At 34.9% G+C, this 23739-nt stretch overlaps 6 protein-coding genes across 9 annotated transcripts; 3 read left to right on the forward strand and 3 right to left on the reverse strand.

Moving 5' to 3' along the window:
* Positions 1-168: 168 nt before the first annotated feature.
* Positions 169-3727, reverse strand: Rab9 (RAS oncogene family member Rab9). Of its 3 annotated transcripts, XR_003820892.2 has the most exons (4): positions 2303-3727; positions 1965-2221; positions 1697-1885; positions 169-1466 (listed from the first exon to the last, which is right to left on the reverse strand). XR_003820892.2 is itself a non-coding variant. In XM_029310907.2 (3 exons), exons 1-3 carry the CDS (start codon positions 2732-2734, stop codon positions 1448-1450), a joined length of 708 nt encoding a protein of 235 aa, XP_029166740.1. In that variant the 5' UTR covers positions 2735-3727; the 3' UTR covers positions 169-1447. The 3 variants fall into 3 exon arrangements, 2 of the variants coding, with proteins under 2 accessions (XP_029166740.1, XP_029166739.1); XM_029310907.2 differs by lacking the exon at positions 1697-1885; XM_029310906.2 differs by having other exon boundaries at positions 1373-1885.
* Positions 3728-3933: 206 nt separating this feature from the next.
* On the forward strand, positions 3934-5998 carry LOC114937457 (pseudouridylate synthase TRUB2, mitochondrial). The gene is made up of 5 exons (XM_085485138.1): positions 3934-3949; positions 4069-4614; positions 4922-5330; positions 5417-5553; positions 5658-5998. Exons 2-5 carry the CDS (start codon positions 4461-4463, stop codon positions 5915-5917), a joined length of 960 nt encoding a protein of 319 aa, XP_085341264.1. The 5' UTR covers positions 3934-3949; positions 4069-4460; the 3' UTR covers positions 5918-5998.
* Positions 5076-12261, reverse strand: drosha (ribonuclease 3 drosha). 2 transcript variants are annotated; one of them, XM_029310903.2, is made up of 11 exons: positions 10796-12261; positions 10311-10554; positions 10031-10222; positions 9590-9947; positions 9092-9509; positions 7899-8850; positions 7620-7829; positions 7214-7536; positions 6936-7081; positions 6356-6538; positions 5076-5791 (listed from the first exon to the last, which is right to left on the reverse strand). In XM_029310903.2, exons 1-11 carry the CDS (start codon positions 11710-11712, stop codon positions 5775-5777), a joined length of 3960 nt encoding a protein of 1319 aa, XP_029166736.2. In that variant the 5' UTR covers positions 11713-12261; the 3' UTR covers positions 5076-5774. The 2 variants fall into 2 exon arrangements, with proteins under 2 accessions (XP_029166736.2, XP_029166737.2); XM_029310904.2 differs by lacking the exon at positions 5076-5791 and having other exon boundaries at positions 5835-6538.
* A 655-nt stretch (positions 12262-12916) lies between these two features.
* Positions 12917-13458, forward strand: LOC114937484 (putative small nuclear ribonucleoprotein E). Its single transcript, XM_029310945.2, has one exon. The coding sequence runs from the start codon at positions 13010-13012 to the stop codon at positions 13292-13294; it is 285 nt and encodes a 94-aa protein (XP_029166778.1). The 5' UTR covers positions 12917-13009; the 3' UTR covers positions 13295-13458.
* A 1917-nt stretch (positions 13459-15375) lies between these two features.
* Pcif1 (Phosphorylated CTD-interacting factor 1) lies at positions 15376-21785 on the forward strand. Its single transcript, XM_029311021.2, has 6 exons — positions 15376-15503; positions 16119-16396; positions 16462-16617; positions 16699-16847; positions 16929-18293; positions 18538-21785. The coding sequence occupies exons 2-6, from the start codon at positions 16148-16150 to the stop codon at positions 18818-18820; spliced, it is 2202 nt and encodes a 733-aa protein (XP_029166854.1). The 5' UTR covers positions 15376-15503; positions 16119-16147; the 3' UTR covers positions 18821-21785.
* Positions 21070-23207, reverse strand: JMJD4 (jumonji domain containing 4). Its single transcript, XM_029311024.2, has 4 exons — positions 22501-23207; positions 22120-22417; positions 21727-21997; positions 21070-21642 (listed from the first exon to the last, which is right to left on the reverse strand). The coding sequence occupies exons 1-4, from the start codon at positions 22739-22741 to the stop codon at positions 21160-21162; spliced, it is 1293 nt and encodes a 430-aa protein (XP_029166857.1). The 5' UTR covers positions 22742-23207; the 3' UTR covers positions 21070-21159.
* Positions 23208-23739: the final 532 nt, after the last annotated feature.

The following is a 23739-nucleotide window of genomic DNA, read 5'->3' on the forward strand; positions in this document are numbered from 1 at the left end:
TATTTAATTATTTTTCTCCCTTTTTAATATAAATTCTTATCTCATATATTCATTTATTTTCAATTTTTTGATTTCTTATTTGTGATAGATTCTTCTGACAAAAAAATTTTGCCATAATTATGAAAAAGGAAGGTGATGTTATAGTAATTGATTAATACTTATCACTACTTAAACAAGCACAGTATAGTTTATTTTTTCCTTGCAAAATCGTCTCCTAGGATTATAAAATCTTAAGGCATACACACATATTGTACATAAGTCACATGTACGTACGAGAAGTAGCCTATTCTACTAAGTATGTAAAAATAATAAATAACAATCGATACGCGCGCGTATTTTTTCACAAATAATACATGTATGTGTATGTGTGTGCAGCAGTATCTTTTACAAATAATTCATAGATTTTTCGTATAGAGATTTGAAGTAAGAATGATGCTTATGTGTTATGGTGAGATGAAGTCATCTCTCACTTTGATATGATTAGTTTTATGTACTTAATATTTTAATTATTATTATATGTTTTATTATAAATTTTTATACTTCACATATACTATAGTTATATATAAAAAGCACCAGAGCATGCATATTTTATACACAATCTAAATCTTATCGTTGAAAAATTATTACGTACTCTTTCTCCTTGCATTATGTACTTGCGGCTGTATTTATAAAGAATCAATTACCCTTCGAATAAAATATGCGGCAACGGCGATTGTTTATAAAAAACTTCACTCTTTCGTAACATTATTAATTTTGTAGGAAAATCGTTAGACATCGAATGAGAAATGTGCCAAGAGCAGAAAAGCATTTGTCATATTTTGTACAAATGTCAAATTTGCATATAAATTCGGATATGAATATCCTTAACCAAGATTTTGCTTAAATAAAAATTATTTTTTATTTTACTGCTCTCAGACGTATATCGCGAGGATAAGGCAAATTTAGATTACAAAGCTAAAATTACAACTTACCTATCCCTTATTTAATAAAGCAATGATTATTATTATTATTATCATTATTATATTTATCACAAGCCAGTGGTGTGTGAAAACACTTAAAATACTGTCAGTAGCTTATTAAGAGCTGCACAAAGCGTTGATAAAATAGGACGTTTAACTTGATCTTAAATCTTAAGATTGTATTTCGAAAATATCATATCACACAATACATTATTTGTCTCATATAATATGATTTCGGTGGCTTTACTCGAGTATTTTGTTAAGATTCGTAGAAAAGAAAGAGGCAGCCAGTAAAATCATTGTTCGTTCATTGCTACTAATATCTTATAAATTAGACCACACATTCTTTGGAAATCTTAATCAGCCTTAAGTAAAAAATTTGAAACAATATATGCCGTTTATATACAACCGACGTAATTCCAGTGTTTCAATAAAGAAAGTTTACCGTATAATGAAGAGAGTATTTGTAGACAGGCAAGAGATTCTCTTCAAATTACTTTGTTAGACCTAGAAACAAAGTATGCCACGTGTGAAAAAATGATGTCTTAAATATAATTTGTAAAAAATGTCTATCTCTGACAAAACTGAAAAGGAAGTCTGAGAGAATAACGAGATTAATCAATCAAACTTTTTCACAAGAGTTTGAATTCTCTATGAAATAAAAATAAATTTTCACAAAGTGTGCATCCTGCTGTGTGAATATGTAAACAAAAAATTAGATTAAAATAGTGTCTTACACTTATATTGTGTAATATTCTTATTGAGCCTAAAGAGGGTAAACACCATTTCTCTACGAGTTTCGATTTCTGACATTATGTACTTCTTCCAAACGCAAAGAGACTTTAATCTGTTCCAGAAATGTTGATAAGAACTGCATGTTTATCTTCTTACGGACCCAATTCAATTAGCTGGTCACAAATGAAGATCTTGAGAAAAATGTATCATGCATTATTTCATCGCAACATAAAATCAGAAACTAATAAAAATCGTAAGCTTGTGACCTACTCGGCGCTGGACACGGGCATGCAGCAGCTCGAACGATGCGGAGACTGCTGTTTAGAAAGATCGACGGTGTCTTCCACTAAAGGCCGTTCTAATTTAGCTTCTAATCGCGCCCATGCATCAACCGCTGCCCCAAATGCTGCCTCAACATTAGTGGCATCCTTCGCTGATGTCTCAACTAGCGGAGGGTTGCCATTCTCTAAACACCAAGCTTGAGCTTCTTCTGTGGAAACCTGCTTTTCAGACTCGACAACATCCACCTATAAAAAAAAAAAAAGAAAAATAAGTCTTATAAAAAGATAAAATGACTCAATGTGTATTTTGCTTATTCCATAACTTACTTTATTACCCACAACGATAAATGGAAAACTGGAGTCTTCTTGAACATCTGCGTATTTAAGAAATTCAGATCTCCATAGTGCTAGATTTTTAAAACTTGTCCTATCATCTACTGCGTAAGTCAGAAGACAAATGTCTGAGCCTCTGTAGAAAGGTGTTCTGAGAGTTTTGAACCTCTCCTGACCTGCGGTGTCCCATATTTGTAATGTATAAGCCTCGCCATTAATCTCGATATCCTTGTTTAGAAATTCTACTCCGATAGTGTGAAAACTATGCTCATCGAAATGATTCGACACAAATCTGTTCATAAGACAGGACTTTCCAACACCACCGTCTCCAAGTATCACCACTTTCAGAAGAGTAGATCGTTGCGAATTACGATTTTGTAAATTATTTCTGTTTGTACTCATCGTTGTCGAATGGTTCACCGACATTTTCCAACTATTTTCTTTTTCTTTCTGTTACACGTATACAGAATTATCGGACGCGAGTGAAGTTATTGTGTAACAAATCTCTTCAATATATATATATATATATATATGTATATTCAAAATAATTCATATATTCTCGTTAAAGCCTAATTAAATTCTTTCTTTGCCGATCAGCTGATTTGGAACAGGAACCTTGTACTTTAGTTTCTCGGAGCTTACATTGAAGTATCTCGCCGCTTATTATCTGGAAACAAACTTTTCTCTCTCCCTCCTTTCGTCTCGTATCAAATAACTAGCACAGTAGAAAGTTCTTCGGACGCCTCAATTTTTTTCTCTCGATCCCGCTACATAATCTTTCGAGTGAACCGGTGGGATTCCATCGATTTCACGGTGGACGTAGAATTTTGCGCCTCGGCGAAGAAGGGACTGTCCGATGAAGCGAGCTCGCGCACGTTTTCCCGGGCCTTTAATTCAATTATCGTGCTCAATCGGCGCGAGAAAAGTGTCCTTTGTTATCGCGACACTTTCTTCCTTCGACGAGGACAGCGGAACGGAAATCCGAAACGTCAAAACGAACAGGGAGCATCTCCTGGGTCTCCAACGTCTTCTCGTCGAGCTCTGTCGCGAATTCTTCCGACAAATCTCACTCGGCCGCAAACACCCAACGGTTCTCGAGCATCCTCAGCTGGCCGCTCATCTGACACATTGCAGACGACAAAAAGGAACGCCCATATTGGAGGTCGAGCGAACGCGACCCTCGCGAAAACATGGCTACCTGCGATTTATAAATAAATACCAGTCTCGCTGTCATACAGGATGGATTTTACGATCGGGACGTCTGATCGGAGTCGTACGGCTGTCAAGTTTCGGGAGGAAAAAAAAATCAAAACCGACTAACATCGATCAACATCGTGTCATTTATGTTATTCGTTTTTATTTAATCCTCGCGCACGTCACGCGCTCGCAGATGTCAAACATCTGTTCCGAGGCATGATGCACGAATATATATGTAGATATGCGACGCGGAAAATTTTCATAATCAAACTAGTGATTTTTAGTTCGCGTGACAGCAGCGTTGGCACGACGCAGTGACGTAGTAGCTGTGGAATGCGGTGCGCAGCGCGACGCGCAGATGGAGTGGGGGTAACGCGGGAGAAGAAAGAGTGGGGGTACCGTGGCGAAGAAGGAGAATGGAATGTGCCGTGGTGGTGGGGGAAGGTACAGCTGGCGCGTCGATGGCGCATTTTTGATCGATTTGATTGCGCGTTTTAATCGTATTGTAATCGTTTTAATTAAATCATGCATACGATGTACAATAAAAAAATTCTTTGTTGTAGATCCTAAAACGTTGTTGGCTAAAGCGAGCTCTTCTTGGGTGTTGAAAAATTTGTTGAAAATAAATTTGACTGTGAAGTGAGCTTTTGAATAAAAGAGGAGCAAAGAGGGGAATTTGACAGGAAACAGCTGTTCTCAGGAAAGAGGAATTATACGCGTTTGGCGGGTAATTTAAATGTCAAACAAGCATGACTGCCACGTGTGACAGTTCATAATCTCTCTCTAATAATTTTATAAAAATATTATAAAATATTATAAAATTAGAAAAAAAATGTGCTGTGTAATTGTATCATTATTACGTATTTCACGATCTACATTAAATAAAGTTTACTCAAGTTGGAATTAATAATCAGCGAGAATTGTGAACGACAGTATTTTGTGCTATTTTATCAAGATGAGTAGGAGAAGTTTGATTCCAAAAGTGGAACGTTTAGTTTCCGATGCTAGAATAGCAATGCAAGCTTTAAACGGCGTGTTTGCTGTTTATAAACCATCAGAAGTTACGTATTACAACACGCGAGACAGTATAATTCAGCGTCTCTGTGAAGGTTAGGATTTTACTCTAAAGAGAATTCTGTTTCACATTCAATTATATATTCTCTATAATTTGACAAATATTGTTTTTTCTTTTTTTTTCTATAAAAATTAACCTATTATTTTAATTTTTAAGTTTGTTGAGTATAAAATATCTAAGATAGAATGGAGCGCTAAAAGAAATAGAATTTTTTTACTCTTAAAATGAAATAAAAAATCTATATGTCTGTGAAAGAATCAAGCAAAATGAATATTAATATTATAAAATATAGGTCTTTATTTTTTTTAAGTTTAACTTTCTGTAAAACATTTAATTTTCAGACTTGAATAGTATGCATGTACGTCCACCAATTCGACATGTGTGCATAGAGGGTGATACAACAAAGAAGATGAAAGTTATTACACACCCAAGCTACGCGGATCATCCATTAGTAGTAGGACCACGATATCAACCTAAAGATTTCAAATTATCGTGTGCTAATTATCTGCACACTCACACATCAGGACTTATGATCTGTGGTATTAATGATGGTAACAAGATGATTCATAAATTGAAAGATTCTAAGCCTCCGACCAGTTACAAGGTTAAAGGCATCTTGGGACAAGCAACAGATAATTATTATAAAACTGGAAAGATCGTCGAGAAGTCTACATATAAATTTATTAGACGCAATAATATCGATCAAATATGTGCTTCAATGCAAGCTGCTCATCAAAGAAAGATGTTTGAGTATGTTGTTATAATAAATACTTAAGATATTATTAATTATGACTGTAAAGTTTATTATTAATAGTCTCTATTTATTGCATGTTTAGACTCTGTGGATTAGATATGCAAAGTCAAGCTGCATACAAGTTGGCTGCACAAGGTTTAGTGAGACCAGCAGATGACAATATTCCTATGATATATAATATAAAATGTGTAGACTTTACATCTCCTGAGTTCACATTAGGTAAATGTACATATTTTATATGTATATCACATTTTTATTATCTATAATTATCTAAACCTATTATATAATTACGTATCGAGATAATCCCATATTTTTTTTTTCAGAAATTGTGGCCATAAACGAAAACGAGATGTATTTGAAAACTTTGGTTCATGATTTAGGAATGCAGCTTCACAGTGTCGCTACATGTACTCAAATACTATGTTTTCGGTATGCATTGTTCAAACTAGATCTTGCCCTATTACAAAAACATTGGGAATTACAAAACATTTTAGACAACATTGAGCAATGCCAAAATATACTTGATCAAAATAGATCTTTATTGAAACAAGAGAGTCCAATATTGGCAAAACAAGATAATTAAAATTTATTTCAGACTGTAAACTCAAATATAAAAAATAAATGTACATGTGATGTATTACATAAAAATATGTATATAGAACGATATATGTATATTTTCCTTATATTCCATGAGAGAATTATTTTTAAGCAATTAATACTGTAAAATAAGAAAAAAGAAGAAAATAAAACATTGTCTAATATAATATTCAGTAATGAAATTGCATAAATGCTATCATGTACTTATATACACATGATTATATTATTGTTACATCATTATTTATTTAAGATCCAATAAATAATTTTTAAAGAGATATCGAGAGATCATACTCTCACGGAAAGTACACATATTAAAAAAGTATATATGTGATCATAATTATCTTGTTTTTATGTGCTTCTATTTGTAGAAATAAAAATTATGATTTGTTTTTATAAGAAATATAAGTAAAAGATAATTATTAACTTTTTCGCTTCTTGGTATTACGCTCTCTGCTATGACTTCTGTGGTTTTGGCTCGAATCAGAATCATCAGATCTCTCACTGGACCTTAATGATTTTCCTCTTGATTTCTGTTTATTTGGCCATTGTTGCATTTTCATACTTTTCGCTATCACACGTTTTTGATGATCCAATTGTGGGAATAAGTCTGTAGAAAAAAATATGTATTATAACAATGATAAATCAAAAATAATAATTCTAAATTAAATCATTAAATATCAAACTATAAAGATATTCTATATTATATTCTATAACATAAGACTTAAATTTTATAAAAATAAATAAAACATTCTCTTTCAATTTGAATAATTTAATCAATTTGGTACATATTTTTATTTTTATAAAATTAATTCAAAAAATTCTTACATTATTAAGAAAATTAAGAAATTGCAAAAAAGAATGGAGATTGAACTTTTTAATAAAAAAAAATTGATTACACATTTGTCATTTGATTAATTATTAATTGCAAAGATTGATAAATAAATTTTGAAATATCTTGCATAATAATTACTTTATCATTTTATATATATATATATATAGCATACCTTGAGATTTTTCTAAAGCTTCTTTGGCAGAGTTCATTTCCGCTTCCTGGATACTATGTCCTGAAGCCTTAGCTAATCGTTTTCCTTGGAAATACACAGCTACTGTATAAACCCTTGTATTAGTCGGTCCTTTACATTCGATGACTCTGCGGAAAGAAAAAAATCATGAGATTATGAAAATATTTTTTACAAATACATCCTTCAGATGTACATTATATATTCAACATATACATTTAAAGAAAGGCTTTTCAGTCAAAAAATCAATTGTAAGAACGTACTTGTACACAGGAATGTCTGGTTCCCCACCGTCCATAGTTCTCAAAGTTAAGCAGCATTGTTGTAGCTTGCTCTTTGGATCGTTCCAATCTTGATTCATGATAAAGTCTTGTAAACGTGGGAAGAAGCACACATCGCAAAAGACGTGACAATACTTTAAACCTTTATCGACATAAAGCGCGCCCAGGAAAGCCCCCAATAAATCTGCTCTGTCTTTTGTCTTTAATTCAGCTTTCGGATTCCCGTAAAGCGCATATTGAGTCATGCCAAGATCATCGCAAACGACCGCTTGCGTTTTATTATTTACAAGAGAGCTCCGTAACAACTGCGTGATACAGATACCATTATTGGAGATAGATTGAAAAAGGCTTACTTGGCAAAATAATCTACGAGCAACAGAGTGTTTACCGATAAATGTCCTTCGTGATGTTCCGGGAAGAATTTGTACAAGTATTCAGAAACGATAAGCTGCAGCACAGTATCCCCAAGAAACTCTAATCGTTGATTAGAGCCTAATGTCAAATTGGTATATCCTATACTACGATCCGTAAACGCTCTAGCAAGGAGACGGATGTGTGTGAATTCTATTCCAATTGACTCTTCAAACTTTGTCAGTTTCTGTTTAACAGGCAAGATCAGAAATCAAAACGATGTAAGAACGTAGTTAAAACACCAAAAAATAGATACCTGTAGCAACTCGAAGCTGGGAATCCATTGTCTATCCCCCGTTGGTTCCTGCTCCTGAAGAGGATGCCGCGGATAATGAACCCAAACCTTGCCGAGATCCTCCTCATTTTTAAAGAGCGTCTCCCCAAAAACCTTATCGGCCACTTCTATCCCTCCGTCGAGAAAGAGGGAACCCATCAACGCTTCGAAGCAATTTGCCATCGCGTGTCTCAGCTCCAGATCGTGGCAGAGATCGCTTCCGTGCGCGTAGAGCATGTACTCCTCGAGATTCAGCTTCTTCGCCAGCACGGCGAGATGCTGATTTTGCACGATCGCCGCCCTATAAGTAGCCAGACCGCCTTCCTCCAATTCCGGGAACATGTGAAAGAGGTGGATGGACGTGAGGAACTCGACAACCGCGTCGCCCAGGAACTCCAGTCGTTCGTTGTGCGCTATGGACGATTCCGTTTCCGTTTTCGCGCCGAATCTCGACATTATGTTTATCAGGGTGTTGATGCCGCGTTTGCGCGTGTTCATGTAGTGAATTCGCCGATCGCCGTACTCGGGCTGCCTTATGCCGCAGTTCGTCAGAGAGTTTCGCGCGTGATCCGGATTCGTGCCGAAGTTCTCGCGGTAGCTGGGATGCGTGAGGGCCAATTGGAGCAGGTATCTGTTCTTAAATTCGTAACCCAACGTGCGCTCCAGGTTGTCCAAGGACTTGTGAAACCGCAGATGACAGACGAGTACCGGTATCAGCATCGCGTGCTGCACAATGTCGCACATAATGCCGGTTCTGCAAAATCCCTCGGAGCTCACATCGACCGTGACGTCACGTTTCATCTTGCTCTGGGTACGTAGCTCTTGCAACTTGTTTTCCTTTGCCTCCAGTTTCCTCTTATCCTCAAAGGAGGGCTTCGACATATTCGCGAGTAGGTGCCGAAATTTCACATAATCCCTCCATGCTTTTTGGTAACTGGATAAATTCATGAAGAATTAATTTTTAGAGTTGGAGTTTTAAAGTGCAAATATTATTCATGTGTTAAAAATGTGTTAATTTACTTTAACAATTTTTTGCATCAAACTAATATAATAATTTATATAATAATGTTATATATTATATATATGTATGGATGTATTATATTATAAAATAAATATATATAATGGTTTTTATATTTTAAATATACATGACACATTTTATTGATAGTAACACTTACTCTGCATTTCCAGCATAACTAAGTTGCGGTGGACGGATACCAAAGTGTACTATTTCGGGATAGGCCATGTCGCCGGGTGGTTGGTCCACTTGATTTCTATCCAGCTGATCGACACGAACGCTACACGGTTTCTTCCCGGGATAAGTCACAACCATTCCTTTTACCTCATCTGCAAAATCTTGCCACTTGTATTGCGCCATCGCCACCAATCTAGGTAAATCGTTTGGATCTATTAGATGAGTGCTGCTCCTTATCAAATAATTTAAAACCTCGTTCATCGATAAGATTTCCTGGCCATTATCAGCCAAATCGCGTACGAATCTTGGCATAAAATGGAACTGTCCACAACCAGATTTGTCCTGTGCCGCGTGCAAGTCGAAATCTACGAGCTCCAAAATCTCTCTGAACAGATATGTCTCTGTAAAAGTTCAAAATATGATCAGAGTGAATGCGATAAAGAAATAATATTGCGCTCAAAAAATATAGCAAACTACTTACGGAAGTAATCAAGTTCCTGTATCGTAAAATTTTCCGGCAACTTCTCTTCTATGTAAAGAATCGTGTATTCAATGTTAAATCTGATAACTTTACACGTGGGTAATTTAACCAACGGAAAATGAGAGAGCATAGAGAATCCTTCGAATATAAATTCATGCTCGTCGTGTTTGATAATCGTTGGTGTCTTGGTGAGAAAATTAGTCGGTGGGCTGATGGTTATTCTATAATGATACAATTTATCCGCGTTATTCGTATTTAAATCACACTTGTTTATTGCACCTTCTCCGGCATAAATCCCGTGTCTTATCCCTGAGCGCCGCGATTTCGCGCTACATCTGCATAATGGACCGTCATTCATCTGTAGGAAAAAGTTTACAATATATTTTTAAATGTCTAATATGCACAGATTTTTAAGAGAAGAGACAATTCTTGCGATATTACCTCTCCAGGATCGTTGAACCACATTTCAGGATGCAATCTCTGTGGATGCTGTTTCTTTGCCATTAATTCTTCCATAGTTCTATCATCCTCATCCATGGAGCTGTCACTATCAGATGAAGAGCTACTACAAGCTTCAGATTTATGACGACAAAGACGTGCTCTAGTTTTTCTCGGAGGTGGTTCATAAGGCGGCTAAGTAAATTAAAAAATATAATCATATTATTATTAAAATATAATTAATTTTATCATATTTTATTAAACAATTAATAAATATATGTACTTGCAATGCCCTTGCTTCGGTTGCTCTATCTATTAATAATTTCTTAAAAGTTACACATAATTCTTGTAGCTTAACAGTACTTCTCATTATCTTTGGATTATTTTCATCTCTGTAATAGTAAAGATCCGCTGGTGCTGTACGAGTCCAAATCTTTTTCTCGTTTTCAAGTATACCTTCTGATCCCATTATTGATAATTCGTTTAATTTTCGCTCTATGTCTTTACTCGTTGCACAGTAATTGCGCCTAAAAGATAAAAATATTCTATAATTAGTAAAATCCTTTAATAGACATTCTTTTGTCGACATGACATGCTTTTTGCACATAAAATATGTCACATAAAAAAAACTAATCAGGAGTATAGCTAATTAAACTCTTCATCTTTTATTCTTTTTTTATTCTAATAAAAAATGCAAGAAATTAACTTTTCTTTGTTCTTTATCATATAAAAAACCATTATGTAAAAAGAGCTGTGTCTAAATCTTACCTATATTTTTCTAAAAGCAACTCCCTTTCAGTAGGACCCTTTGATCGTTTAGCATTGCTGACTGGCGTTGTATCTCGTGTCGTACGAGATTCCCGTGATTTTGATCTCTTTCTACTTCTACTTTTTACATAAGATCCCTCCGAACGAGATGAATAACTCTCGTGCCTCTTATATGAAGATCTTCTCTCAGAGTACCCACTCTCATATGAGGACTCTCTCGAACTAGAGATTCCCTTATTACGATATCTGTCTCTGTGGCCATCGTATCGTGTGTGTGATCTATATACTTTTTCAGATCTACCCTCTGGACTTCTAGATCTTTGTTTGCTTACAGTACGAGTGGGCACGGTTTCCCTATTATATTTCCATTCAGACTCTTTTAGTCTTTGGGATGATTCATACCTTTGCGTGGAGTTTAATCTCTCATTATCATTGTATGTCTTACTTGTGTCATACCAGGAAGTAGATGCATTCGAATATGTTGGCCACTTTGTGGTAGAGTTATTAGAGTGCCATTCGTTACTAGTACTATTATTATACATGTCTCTGGAACTTCTGTCCCAATTTGCATAATTTTCATTGAAAGGTTGCTGTGCAGGTTGCTGTGCAGGTTGCTCAGTTCTGTCATAATATTGATTACTGCACTGCAGATCCATTTGATTCTGGTAAGGAATATTATTATGAAAACTGGCCGTTCCATCATGATACGTAGGAGGCGCAGACTGCTGATACATCGAGTTCGTCGATTTAACATTTGACACGTTGGGAGGAGGTACGTTGTATGAAAAATTGACTGGTTGATTGTAATTAGGTGGTGAAAAATTTGGCACTGGAGGTACCGGAGGATACTGCTGGTACTTCATCTGCTCCTGAGCCCAATAATACGTCTGTCCTGAGTTCATTGAAGGATTTGCCATCCTCGTGCAACAATTAGTTTCTCTCGGAAATAATTTCTGTCGAGGTAATTATTCAGTTTAGCTACCTCAGCTTCAATACTAATAAAATTTCAATTTATCGTCTTCGTCTTCTGTAGTGGCTGTTTGAGCAAAGGCTCATACATTCACACGTCTTGTAGTATGTTGGTTGATATTAGTTTAGAAATATATATTTCTATATATATATATTTCTCTATATAGAGTCAATAATTGTTTCAACGATGTGTCTTCTTATCTTCTTTGTATATAGGCTCCAATTTTTTAATTGATGAAGTCCGCTGTTGATTCCTGAGTTGTTAAATCAAGCCAGTTCGTAGTATCCAAATTCAATTGTTGAGTTTCAAGAATATATCTTTTTTATCTTCTTTATATAATGATTTCTAATTTATTAACAAATTTATAGAGTCTATTGTAAATTCTTGAGTTGTCGGAAAAGGCCAATTTAGAAAAAATTATAATTTATATTTCTTTTCTTCTTCTTCTTCTTTTTCTGTCAGAAAATGTCTGCTAAGGTACCTGGGGATTCGCCTATATGCCACAATATGCTTGTTGTAGGGAATTTGTTGCAGGTTTCAATAAATTATATGGTGATTTCTGCTTTTTTTGTGAAGTTGTATAGGTTTCTGTATATCTTGGTGTTATTGGAGAATGCTAGCATAGGGATGTCCAGATTTGCTCCAGGAATAAAAAATACAATGATAGATATAATGATTAACAAATATTATGGTAAGAAAAAAAGAGAACATGATGTAAAAATGAAATCTAATCATATGTAAGTCTATAAACATCTTCGTTTTCGTAGAGCCTTGACTTACTACGATCTAATAAAAAATCCCTACTTTTCCCTTTATTCTTTTATAATTTAATTTAATTTTCATAGTTTTTATTTTTATAATTTTTATTTTTTACGTAGTATATAGTAGATTTTGGGTAAACAAAAACAAATTTTTTGGAGAAATTAACATTTATTCATATATTTAAATATCCGTATTGACAATGGCACATATAATAATAAAATAAAAAATATATATTTTACTTATACAAAATAAAAATTTGAATTATTTTATTCATCAAAAATAAATAGTAATTTGTACTCATAATAGATTTTTCAAAAAATAAAAATAAAAATCCTTACAAGTGGCAACACTGATTGCGGCAGTATCTAGCCGTGAAGTGAGGCAAATTCTCAGATTGGCATCACTGCGAGATTACCGCCATATTTGTCGGCGACGCACATCGCTCATTGTTTATTATTCCAGTTTTTACGTACCGGCGCGAAATGTCGTACAAAGGACCGCAGAAAGTTCAGAAAGTGATGGTCCAGCCCATCAATCTGATATTCCGGTATCTGCAAAACCGTTCACGCGTACAAATCTGGCTGTTCGAGAACGTGAATCTGCGTATCGAGGGACACATCGTCGGCTTCGACGAGTACATGAATCTGGTGCTGGACGACGCCGAGGAGTATTACCAAAAGACGAAACTCAGGAAGCAACTCGGACGGATCATATTGAAGGGCGATAATATTACGCTCATACAGAACACTAATCCCGGTGGGAATTAATGGATGGAAGAATATAAACCTTTCAACCCGGCGACAAGTTTGACAGGGTTAGAGAAAAAAGTGTCAAAAAAACATTTTATTTAAATAACAGGTTGACGGCACGGAAAATACTAAATTAAAAAAAAAAAAAAAGACAAATTTGACAGACTTCAAAAAATTCAATCTGTCAAACTTACCGCCGTACTTGAATTTTATGGAAAGTCCACTCAGAGAGATGATTGTTCGATGATCTGTAAAAAAAATTACGATTTTCGTTAGGCATAACAAAAATGTATTTGCATGAGTGATGAATGTATCGATGGAGATTTGTGATACTTTCAGCTATGTATTATAATACACTGCGAGTGCATACTAACACAAACAATATAGGATTACATTTTATACGATAGTTTTGAAATTCATGCTGAATGCGTATTGTGTGACTCAATAAGAGGTAGATAGAATATGTATAAGTAATTATTAAATAGTTTCATATTCTCTAAAAAATGTCTTACTATTTATTTTTATCTACATTACTACTTATTAGAAATATATTTCTCTATATAGCAGATAACAAAAGTAAAGAAATGATTGTATAAAGAAATAATATTTAAATATATATTGAAGATAAGCATGATTAAATATAGAAAAATCAATATAAGATAAAGAATCTATATAAGTTTACAAAAGAATGAATATCTATTTCACAAAAAATTATAAAAAGTGAGGATAAAAAAATATATATATATATTTATTGTATTTTATAGAAATGGTTCTTATATTTTTGAAATAAATTTCTATTTCTTTCTATAATTATATAAAAATAAAAAAAGAACAAGTAATCAGTTTCAAACTTTTAAAACTTTAAACTTTAATTTTGAGTCATATTTGTAAGAATGATTTGTAGGTAAACATTATTTGTTTCAGGTGGGAAAACTGCATGTTTATCTTTTATTGAGAAATGCTTTGCTTTTATCAGAGAAAACTGTGGATACTGTAAAGACAACGGCATTTTGTAATCTTCCAAAGGATGCTTTGGTAAAATTAATATCATCAGATTATCTCAGTTTGGAAGAAGATGTATGGCAGGCTGTTCTCAATTGGGCAAAATGTCAGGTCTGCTTATTTTATTTTATTCGATTTCTTGATATGCTTTAAACTTCCTGTAGTAATTTAAGGTAATTAAGCATATTTTTTAATATTAAATTGTCAAAAATTTCTCAATAACGATATAACAATTTTACTTTTATATTTATCAGCTCCTTTTTTCTTTTCTTCCTTTATTAATTATTTTAATTATTACTTCACCCTTGTTTGTTATTATATCAGCGAAACTGATGTTCCATGATTTGATATAATAATTGTTATAAGAAAACAATTTTTTAAAGACTAGAGTCTCTCTATTCCCGATCTATCTAAATCAGCTGTTTCTCTGTAAACTGAAACTCCCCTTTTGTTCCATACATTTTGATTTTCAATCTAATGAAATCCAAGCGTCCACGTCGCCAATTGGTCAATTGGACAGAATCCAATCTTAGAGATTGGTTTATTTGTTTTTTTATATTGTATATAATTATATAATTATATCGATTCTTGTTAATATATAACTTAATATATATTTTCTCGTTAATATATATCTCTTCATCGTGAATAAAATAAAAAATATTTATATAATAATATATATATATATATATAATATACGTATAAATATATATATATATATATATATACAAATAATAAATTTTACAAAATAAAATAAAAGCGTGAATAAAATGCGTAATTAATTATAATCTTTATAATTCCACGTCTATTCTCGAGGAGGCGGGAAAAAGCGTCGTCCAATCACCTCCCGCTACGTATTTACAATTTCCGTAAAAGCCGAAGCGTAGGATTTGGCCGCCGCCAGTCACGCGTCATTCCCGACGTTACGTCACGAGCGCGCGTGCGCGACAGTCCGCGAAACGCTGGAAACCGCGCGGACCCTAGATCCCGCCAATCGCGTTCGAGCGTCCGCCGTGCGAACGCGCCCTTATTTATTTCGTTGCGGACGCGACCGTCGTTCCTCCTCTCCCCCGTGATCCTCCTGCTCCTCGCCGTGCGCTGCAATTCCTATCAGTCTAAGCAAATGGCGTCGTACGGGTGGATATCGTTGCGTCAAATTTCACAAATCATGAATGAATTCTAAGTGCGGCCGCGCATTTCTCATGAATTGAAGGGATAATCAGTTCCGGTGAGTCCTCGCTCGGTCGCGATGCACTTTGCGCGAGCGGAATCGAGCGCGCGGCGCGAGAAACCGCGTATTTTCCCTTTCGTGTTTTCCAAGTATGTAAACAAACATTGTCATCGCCGAGCGCTCGCCGAGTTGCGGAGCCGCGACGTTTAAAAAAAAATGCCTCGCGAGATCGCGCGCGTTTTTCACAATTTCTACGTTCGTATGTGCGCGCTAGATTCGAATAGATTATATATTGTACGAGGTGCAATGTGCATTTTCCACCACAGCTTTCTTTAATGATCCGTCTTAATTTTTTATTCTTACCGCGCATCCGAGATATATGTTTTCTCACGTCTCTCCTGTCAAATATAATGTCGTGTTTAATTGATGAAAATTCATACAAGTGTATAGGAAAGCACATTTTGTCTATTTAATATTACAATGTTGCATATATTTATATAAACATATGTAGTTTTACTTGTTAATATAAATATATATATAAATGAGTTAATATGTATATATAATATTTTGTTATATTAAATTATGTGTAACTGCATTAAATGTAATTTTTAAGTTGAAATATATATCTTAATATACTTGTCGGATATATGATGTTTGGATAAATTTTTTCAGTAATTTTGCGACAAGACGCATATCAAACAATGAACGAAGTAAGTGGGGGAAAGCAAGATATACCCAATACCTCGAATTGGGAGACCCAATCGATGTCATCGTTACCAGCTATGCATCATCACCATCAAGCACTGCAGCAGGATGCAAATTCCACAGTGGCGCAAGTTATAGTTCCCACACCTGTGAAACTACAAACACCCATATTAACACCAGCGCAGACTGTAGCTGACCACTGTCCTCAAATTGGTCACATACAACAACCACCCCTGATAGCTCAGGTATATCAAAAGAGGGTTCTTTTTACTTAATGACTTCAACGATTATAAGAAAATTATTATTACAGAGTACGCCACCGGGAAGCTTTCCAGAACTTGAGTTATCTGTAGAACTTCAGCAACAAGGTTGGAAGAAGTTTTGGAGTAAACGAGAAAGTCGGCCATATTTCTGGAATAAGTTGACCGGAGAATCTCTGTGGGTGGTACCTTCCCTGAAACCTCAGGTAGTACAAAATTCCACAAACAAACTGTATTTTGTACAATTGGGGAGGAGATAAAATATATGTATATTTGATTCTCCAAAGTTTGATCCAATTACGGATCCGCTTGGTATCTGCGGCGTGCCACCTCCACCTGGAAATGGAACCATTCCACCTGGTACACCAGGTGGTGCATTGAAGCGGAGAGCATCGGAAGACGGGGCTGCTGCGCCAGCAAAGAAATTTATATTGGCGTAAGTGTTCAAATTCATCGAGATAATACATGTGGATATCGCGATATCAGAATTAACAAATTGTTTATCGTATTATATTAGGGGCCCTTGGGACCTGGATATATTCACAAATGTTGTAATATACGAGAGAGCGCCATCAAGTTTGCCGCATGTTCATCCCGAGGTGGAAGCTCTGCGCTGTGCATTATTGGCGAAATTACGGCAATGTTATCAAGAATTATGTCACACTCGTGAATGTATAGACGCGCCGAAAGATTCTTTCAATAGGTGGTTGATGGAACGGAAGGTCATTGACTGCGGCTCGGATCCGCTGCTGCCGAGTCAATGCTTCCCCGAAATTTCCATGTCCATGTATCGCGAGATCATGAACGACATTCCTATCAAACTGGTCAGACCTAAGTTCACGGGCGACGCGAGGAAGCAGCTGTCGCGCTACGCCGAAGCCGCGAAGAAGATGATCGAATCGAGGGCGGCGTCTTCCGAGAGTCGAAAGGTGGTGAAGTGGAACGCGGAGGACACATTTCAATGGCTGAGAAGAACGGTAGGCGCCACGTTCGACGATTTTCAAGACAGGCTCGCCCATCTAAAGCGACAGTGTCAACCGCACCTCACGGAGACCGTCAAAGCCAGCGTGGAGGGTATATGTCTGAAGATTTATCACTTATCGACGGAATACGCGAAGAAAGTGAAGGATAAGAACAATCAGATTCTCAAAGATAATGGTCTAGGAGACATTATACCCTTAGGAGGTCCGGTTAGTACGCAGAGAAAGGTTTGGTGTTACTCAGTGCAGTTCTCTCTACCCACACCGAGACTTCCGCAGGTGGATTACCTCCCGGAACGCGAGCAGACGATGCTGCGCTTTCACGGTGACACTATGTATATCAACAACACCCACCTCACCAAACTGGAACATTTGTATAGGCACAATTGTTACGACGACAAAAAGTTCGAAATGTTTCTACCACGCGTTTGGTGCATGCTGAAACGTTATCAGACATACTTAGGGAACAATGAGGGCCAAGCGACGCAGATGGCTCTCCCGGTGACGGTTTTTGAATGCCTTCAGAAATCGTTCGGCGTTACGTTCGAATGTTTCGCTTCGCCTCTAAATTGTTACTTTCGGCAGTATTGCTCAGCATTTGCCGACACGGACTCGTATTTCGGATCGAGAGGACCATTTTTGGATTTCAGGCCGATCAGTGGCTCGTTTCAAGCAAATCCCCCCTACTGCGAGGAACTCATGGAAGCGATGGTCAATCATTTCGAGCGTCTGTTGGCCGATTCGCCGGAGCCCTTGTCATTTGTGGTATTTCTACCGGAATGGCGAGATCCGGCGCCTAACGCGCTTATAAAGCTCGAAGGGAGTCACTTTAAACGCAAACAAGTAGTCGTACCTGCTATGGAACACGAATACAGACACGGATTTCAACATTATATTTCAAAGTGCGTTCACGAATCATAAAAATAAAGGACCCCGCACCAAATACCTAGAATTTATCATATGTTGTAGCTTATATCATGTTGAACAAAAGATGTCATTGGATAGTTACAGTGTTACATAAATTACAATATATGAAAAAAAAGCAGCCAATTCCACGGAGAGCTAAAATCCTGTGTATTTGATGCTGGATCTTTTCAAACTCGTATGTGAAAAGAATTTATTTCATTTTGTAATGTATTTTTCTAGAGGTGAGGTGAACATCCGAGCGGTGCACGGCACACTGGTGGTGTGGCTGCAAAATCCAGCCGGCGCGGCACGATGGGGACCCACGGAGGATCGAGTCGAGGCCTTATTAGAAGCCTGGCGACCCGGTCGAGAACGGGAGAGGGACAGACAAGAGCTTCTCTCCCCGCCGAGGCAGACGCATCAGCCGATACCATCGACGCCAGTACCTGTACCGACGACGCCGACAACTGTGACAACGCCGACTGTGCCACCCATACAGACGCTACCCAGTCATTCTGTATAATTGTTGAACAATCTTCTCGAGAGAAACGTATAAATAGTTTCCGCGCTTGAAAATGAATATTATCTATAAATATTACCTATCTTGTAATATAATTTACTTCCTTTCGTTAAGGAAATTCACATTTTGTATTTTAACACACATACATACATATATGTGTATATGTATGCATATATGTATGTATGAAAGATAAGATGTAAAAATGAAAAATGTTAGGTAGTTATATATTCAGAGATAAATTAAACAAAGATAATATAGAGTTATCTATATACATATATATATATATAAACGTTACTTTATAACCAGCCACACTTTTGTGCTGATGATAAAACCCCTCGATGTTGTAAATATCATTTGCATTTTGAAACAATCTCGTAGAAATTTGTTCACATGTAAACCGATGATTATTCGGCCTCTTTTTCGCTTCAATCGGCAGGGGAATACGATTTCACATTATTTACTTCAGTAATAAAATTAAAATATAAGAAAAATACACTGAGAAACATATACACATCTTAATTTCAATAGAGATATAAAAGGTTTACTTATCAACAAATATATAAGCACACATTGCAGAAAGTCTAAACTTTGCAGTAGTGGTTAATTGTTATTGATCAATGTGTTAGACTTTGTGACATGTGTGATGCTTTTTAAATATTAGATATATTTGCTATGCAAGAAAATTGATACTATTGATTAAAAATGTCAGAAAATGTTTAAATTTAGAATGCATGTGTGTGTACAGGAACATATATGTGTATATATGCGAATGTGTAAGTGGTAGGGACGTATGTATCGTCTGTAATCACCTGTATTTCTGCTTATTTCTGTAGCCACGGAGAAAATTTTTTATCAGAAAATTATGCGATAAAAATCGTTTATCATATATTTTTAACCATGACAATCTTCTTTTTTAATATCAGGGATAGAAAGAAGAGCTGAGCTGTGTATCTAATTTTAATAACTCTTTAGCTGTGCAATATTTTATATCAGTTTGTAAGTGGCTACAAGTCAGTAAGGAAAGGAATGTATAGATTAAACTCTCTGCAGGAAAGAGCACATTTTTTATGAATTAACAAATATTTACACGCGCATCTTACATAGATGAGATATATTTAACATTACAGTTTTTCGTATTATTTCTTTTTTTTGCTTTGCATTCAAATTCTATTGTGAATATTTTTTTTAGAGATTTTACAAATTTAATAGAGATAGAACATTTGTGTTAAAGATATCAATGATAAAAAAATTTCACAATCCTTTCCATGTCAAGCATATCTACATTAGATGTAGCGTATATCGGGGGAGAATAGATGGATCACGTAAAGAAAAAAAAAACAAGATGCAAACTTAGATATGGGTATAACAGGGCTCTCTAGACGCACACTCATAAATAATACATCGGGAAAAAATTATACATACATATATGCATTACTGACTCAATTTGATTAGAAAGATATATCGTCTAGTTTCAATCACATTGGGCACTTTTTGAAGAAAAATTTATATTTGCATCTTATAAATTTTATATATTTTTTATTGCGAATATATATGCTAATGTGCGTGTATGCTAGTATGTATTTGTATCTGTATACATATACAAGTGCATACATGCGCATGCGCGTGTATAGTCATTTTAACACATACAGAAAAAAATTATATATATAAGAATATTTATGCTTATATAATTGATAGTAAATAAGACAATACGCGCGTAAAAGCTAAATATAAGTTATGTTTTGTGAGATACTATTGTTTTACAAGCAGCAGAGACGATGTATCCATGATTAGGTTGCACTTATAGCTTAATTAGTAGAGTTCAGATAGGAAATTTTTATTGTAAATCTTTATACAATTAGAGAATCTGTAGTATATATATTTAATTAAGGGAAAAATATTATTTTTATGTTTAATTATACTTTAGATTAAAGAGATCAATTTCGCTCATATAGTGAAAGAATACGCCAGAGCTTCTAGAGCTTCTATTTATCGTATATACATTATAGAACATAAGATAATTACTTTTTGCCATACACATGTTCCACACAGCAAACGTATTAGCATTTTTTTAAAGTGAGTAACACTTGAATTCTTTATACATTTTACTTGTGAATAATTGGACAATGTGTCTGATGTAACGTATATTGTACAAAGATAATCTTAAAAGGATGGCCCTGCAAAATGTTATCTTCTAAGAGAAAATTTAAATAAAGTTAAGGGAGGGAATTTATAAAATTTTAAACACATAAGAATATGACAACCAAGTAAAAGTGCTATATTTATGAAAACAAACATCACAATTTGCTTCTATTAACGAATTTATTTCATCTGTTAACTTGAACTTATTGAACTTTGCTTTGCACAATCATGGGTGAAGTTACATTTTCAATGTTACAAGATGACTCGAGAAACGAATTAACAGTTTTCAATAACAGCCGTGCTTCATCATTTTCACACATCAAGTTGTACACAGACAGATCTTGTGCGTCTGTGATAATATCCTCCAATACGTTTTTCAGTGCTCGCAAATCAAACAAACAGTGATTATATCCAAAATGATATTTGCGAAAACTGACAACTTGATTTTTCTTCAACATAGCATGTAAACGATTCTTAGCAATAAATGATATAAACTCGAGAAACTGTTTATAATCCATGCCATAGGAGGCTTTGAGCATCAATTGGCAATGTTTATTCCAGTTCTTCATATCCTTGCAATCATCAACTTCTTTCATAACAGATCTCAATTCCATTTTTAACGCCTGCCATACATTGCTTATATTACAACCATTAATCCAATTATGATTAATGGAAATTGTATCTTCCTATATCGAAAGTAATATGATTAATTTTCCATCAGTCTACAATTCAATTTTCCTTTTAAAAAAAATCCTATAGTTTTTATTTACCAAATTCCAAACTTGATGATGCCATCCAGATGGCACAAATATGATCTCCCCTGCTTCTTGAGTTATATCAAAACATTTTAACTTTTTACTATCATACATTTTGTATTTTGTATGGTCATTAAGATCCGCTGAAACTGCATCGTATGCTAATTGCCCATAAAGATCACGAAAATGATCTTCCTCGTGTGGAGGAAAAAGTAACCATCTCTTTCTCCCAACTATATTTGCAGACCAACTGTATGATGTGAAAACATCCGCGTGTAAAGGAGTCCTGTATCATCATAGAACAAACAATCAAGTCAGTCTCTATGCAAAGATACAATGATGAATAATACGTGAGAATAAATTGTGAATCTCAAAGGAAAATAGTTGTAACATTGAAAATGTATTCACCACGTTTCTTTCGGTCCCATATAAATAAACATATAATCATCATTTAATTCAGGATGAGCAATGTAATATTCGTTCAGCCAATCGGACACAAAATACTGAGGCACTTCATAAATGGGGATATCGGGGAAGCTTTTCACGCAGTGCCAGTCTTTCAGGTACAGCAACGGCATCGATTTCGAATAATTGTTCTGCTTATAATCGACCCAATAATCCAAGTAGCTCTTCATAGGCATGTCATCCTTGAATTGCGAGTTGTAAAACTTCCTATTGCAATCGGCGACCGGGACCACGGTCTGTCCTGGAGAATGGAAGTTAAATTATGTCAATACTCGTTGCATGTTGCGTTTTTTTTTCTACTAGGGATGGAATTTTTCTACGTACCAAACAATGCACGAAGCACCTCGAAATTGGGTGCATCGTTCGACACCCACTCACGTCTGCACGGCCAGTTTTCTGTTGCTCGGGAATTAATGACACAGGGTTCATTACCTGTCAGATACTTGGAGAAGAAATCGTTATATGTCACCGTGGATCCCTCGATTCGTTCGATCGTATCGGGAACGCGAGGCTCCTCGTCGAACAAACTATTATTATTATTATTGATCTCGATGAGCGTCGACATGATCCGGTCTTCATCGTACAATCATCTCATCCGAGACAAGGCAAAGATGTCAGAAAAGAGCAATATTATTTATGTTATACAGAAATGTCCATTTTCGCAGTCGAGGACGTGATATTAAAATATTTGCGAGTCGATGAAGAGTTTTCTACTCGTTGAATCTGTCATGATTTCATGAGTAACCTTACTTCACGCGACACCGCAATGTAAACAACTGTCTTACATCACGAATTAATAAAGTTATCTAGATTGGTAACCAAGTATTTTTAAATACAAATTCGTTTGATTGACCAATCAAATCAGAGCGAAGTCAATCTTCGCCTTTTGCGTTTTGATTGGTCAATGAAGATTGATTCAAAATGTCAAACTTTCAGACATGTGATGACGTAATATGAAATGATTAATTTAATCGCGTTATTACAGGCATGAATGATTAAATATTAAATTAAAATAGAAATACTAAATATAAATAATTTAATTTAAATATTACTTCTTTTAATTAAATATTAAATTAAATATTAAATATTAAATTAAAATAGAAATACTAAATATATATAATTTAATTTAAATATTATTTCTTTCTCTCTTGTAAATAAAAAAGATAAAACACGCACATGATTAGTATAATATAATTGTGGTTTGAAGTTTAAATGAGTCTTCACACACACAATTAAATTACCATTTAATTGAATTCAATTTACGATGCATGAAGAGCACTGTTATTATATTATGCTTATTTTATTATTATATATATATATATATATATATATATATATATATATATAAATATATCTTTTCAGAGAAATCCGTGTTTATCTCATCAATATACTTTAGACAAATTCTTGTAAAAAAGAGACTATTGTAAATTATTCATGAAAGATATGAGGCAAAATATGTTTTTAGTCTCTAAAGTTAAATTTATTCCTTGTCCGAGTAGAGATGAATTACATTGATCGCGAGTAACGCAGCGAAATAATATCATCATGTAACTGGATTTATAG

Source organism: Nylanderia fulva, unplaced genomic scaffold, assembly GCF_048542155.1.
Source record: "Nylanderia fulva isolate GAGA-0341 unplaced genomic scaffold, ASM4854215v1 Scaffold34, whole genome shotgun sequence".
Classification (NCBI taxonomy): domain Eukaryota; kingdom Metazoa; phylum Arthropoda; class Insecta; order Hymenoptera; family Formicidae; genus Nylanderia; species Nylanderia fulva.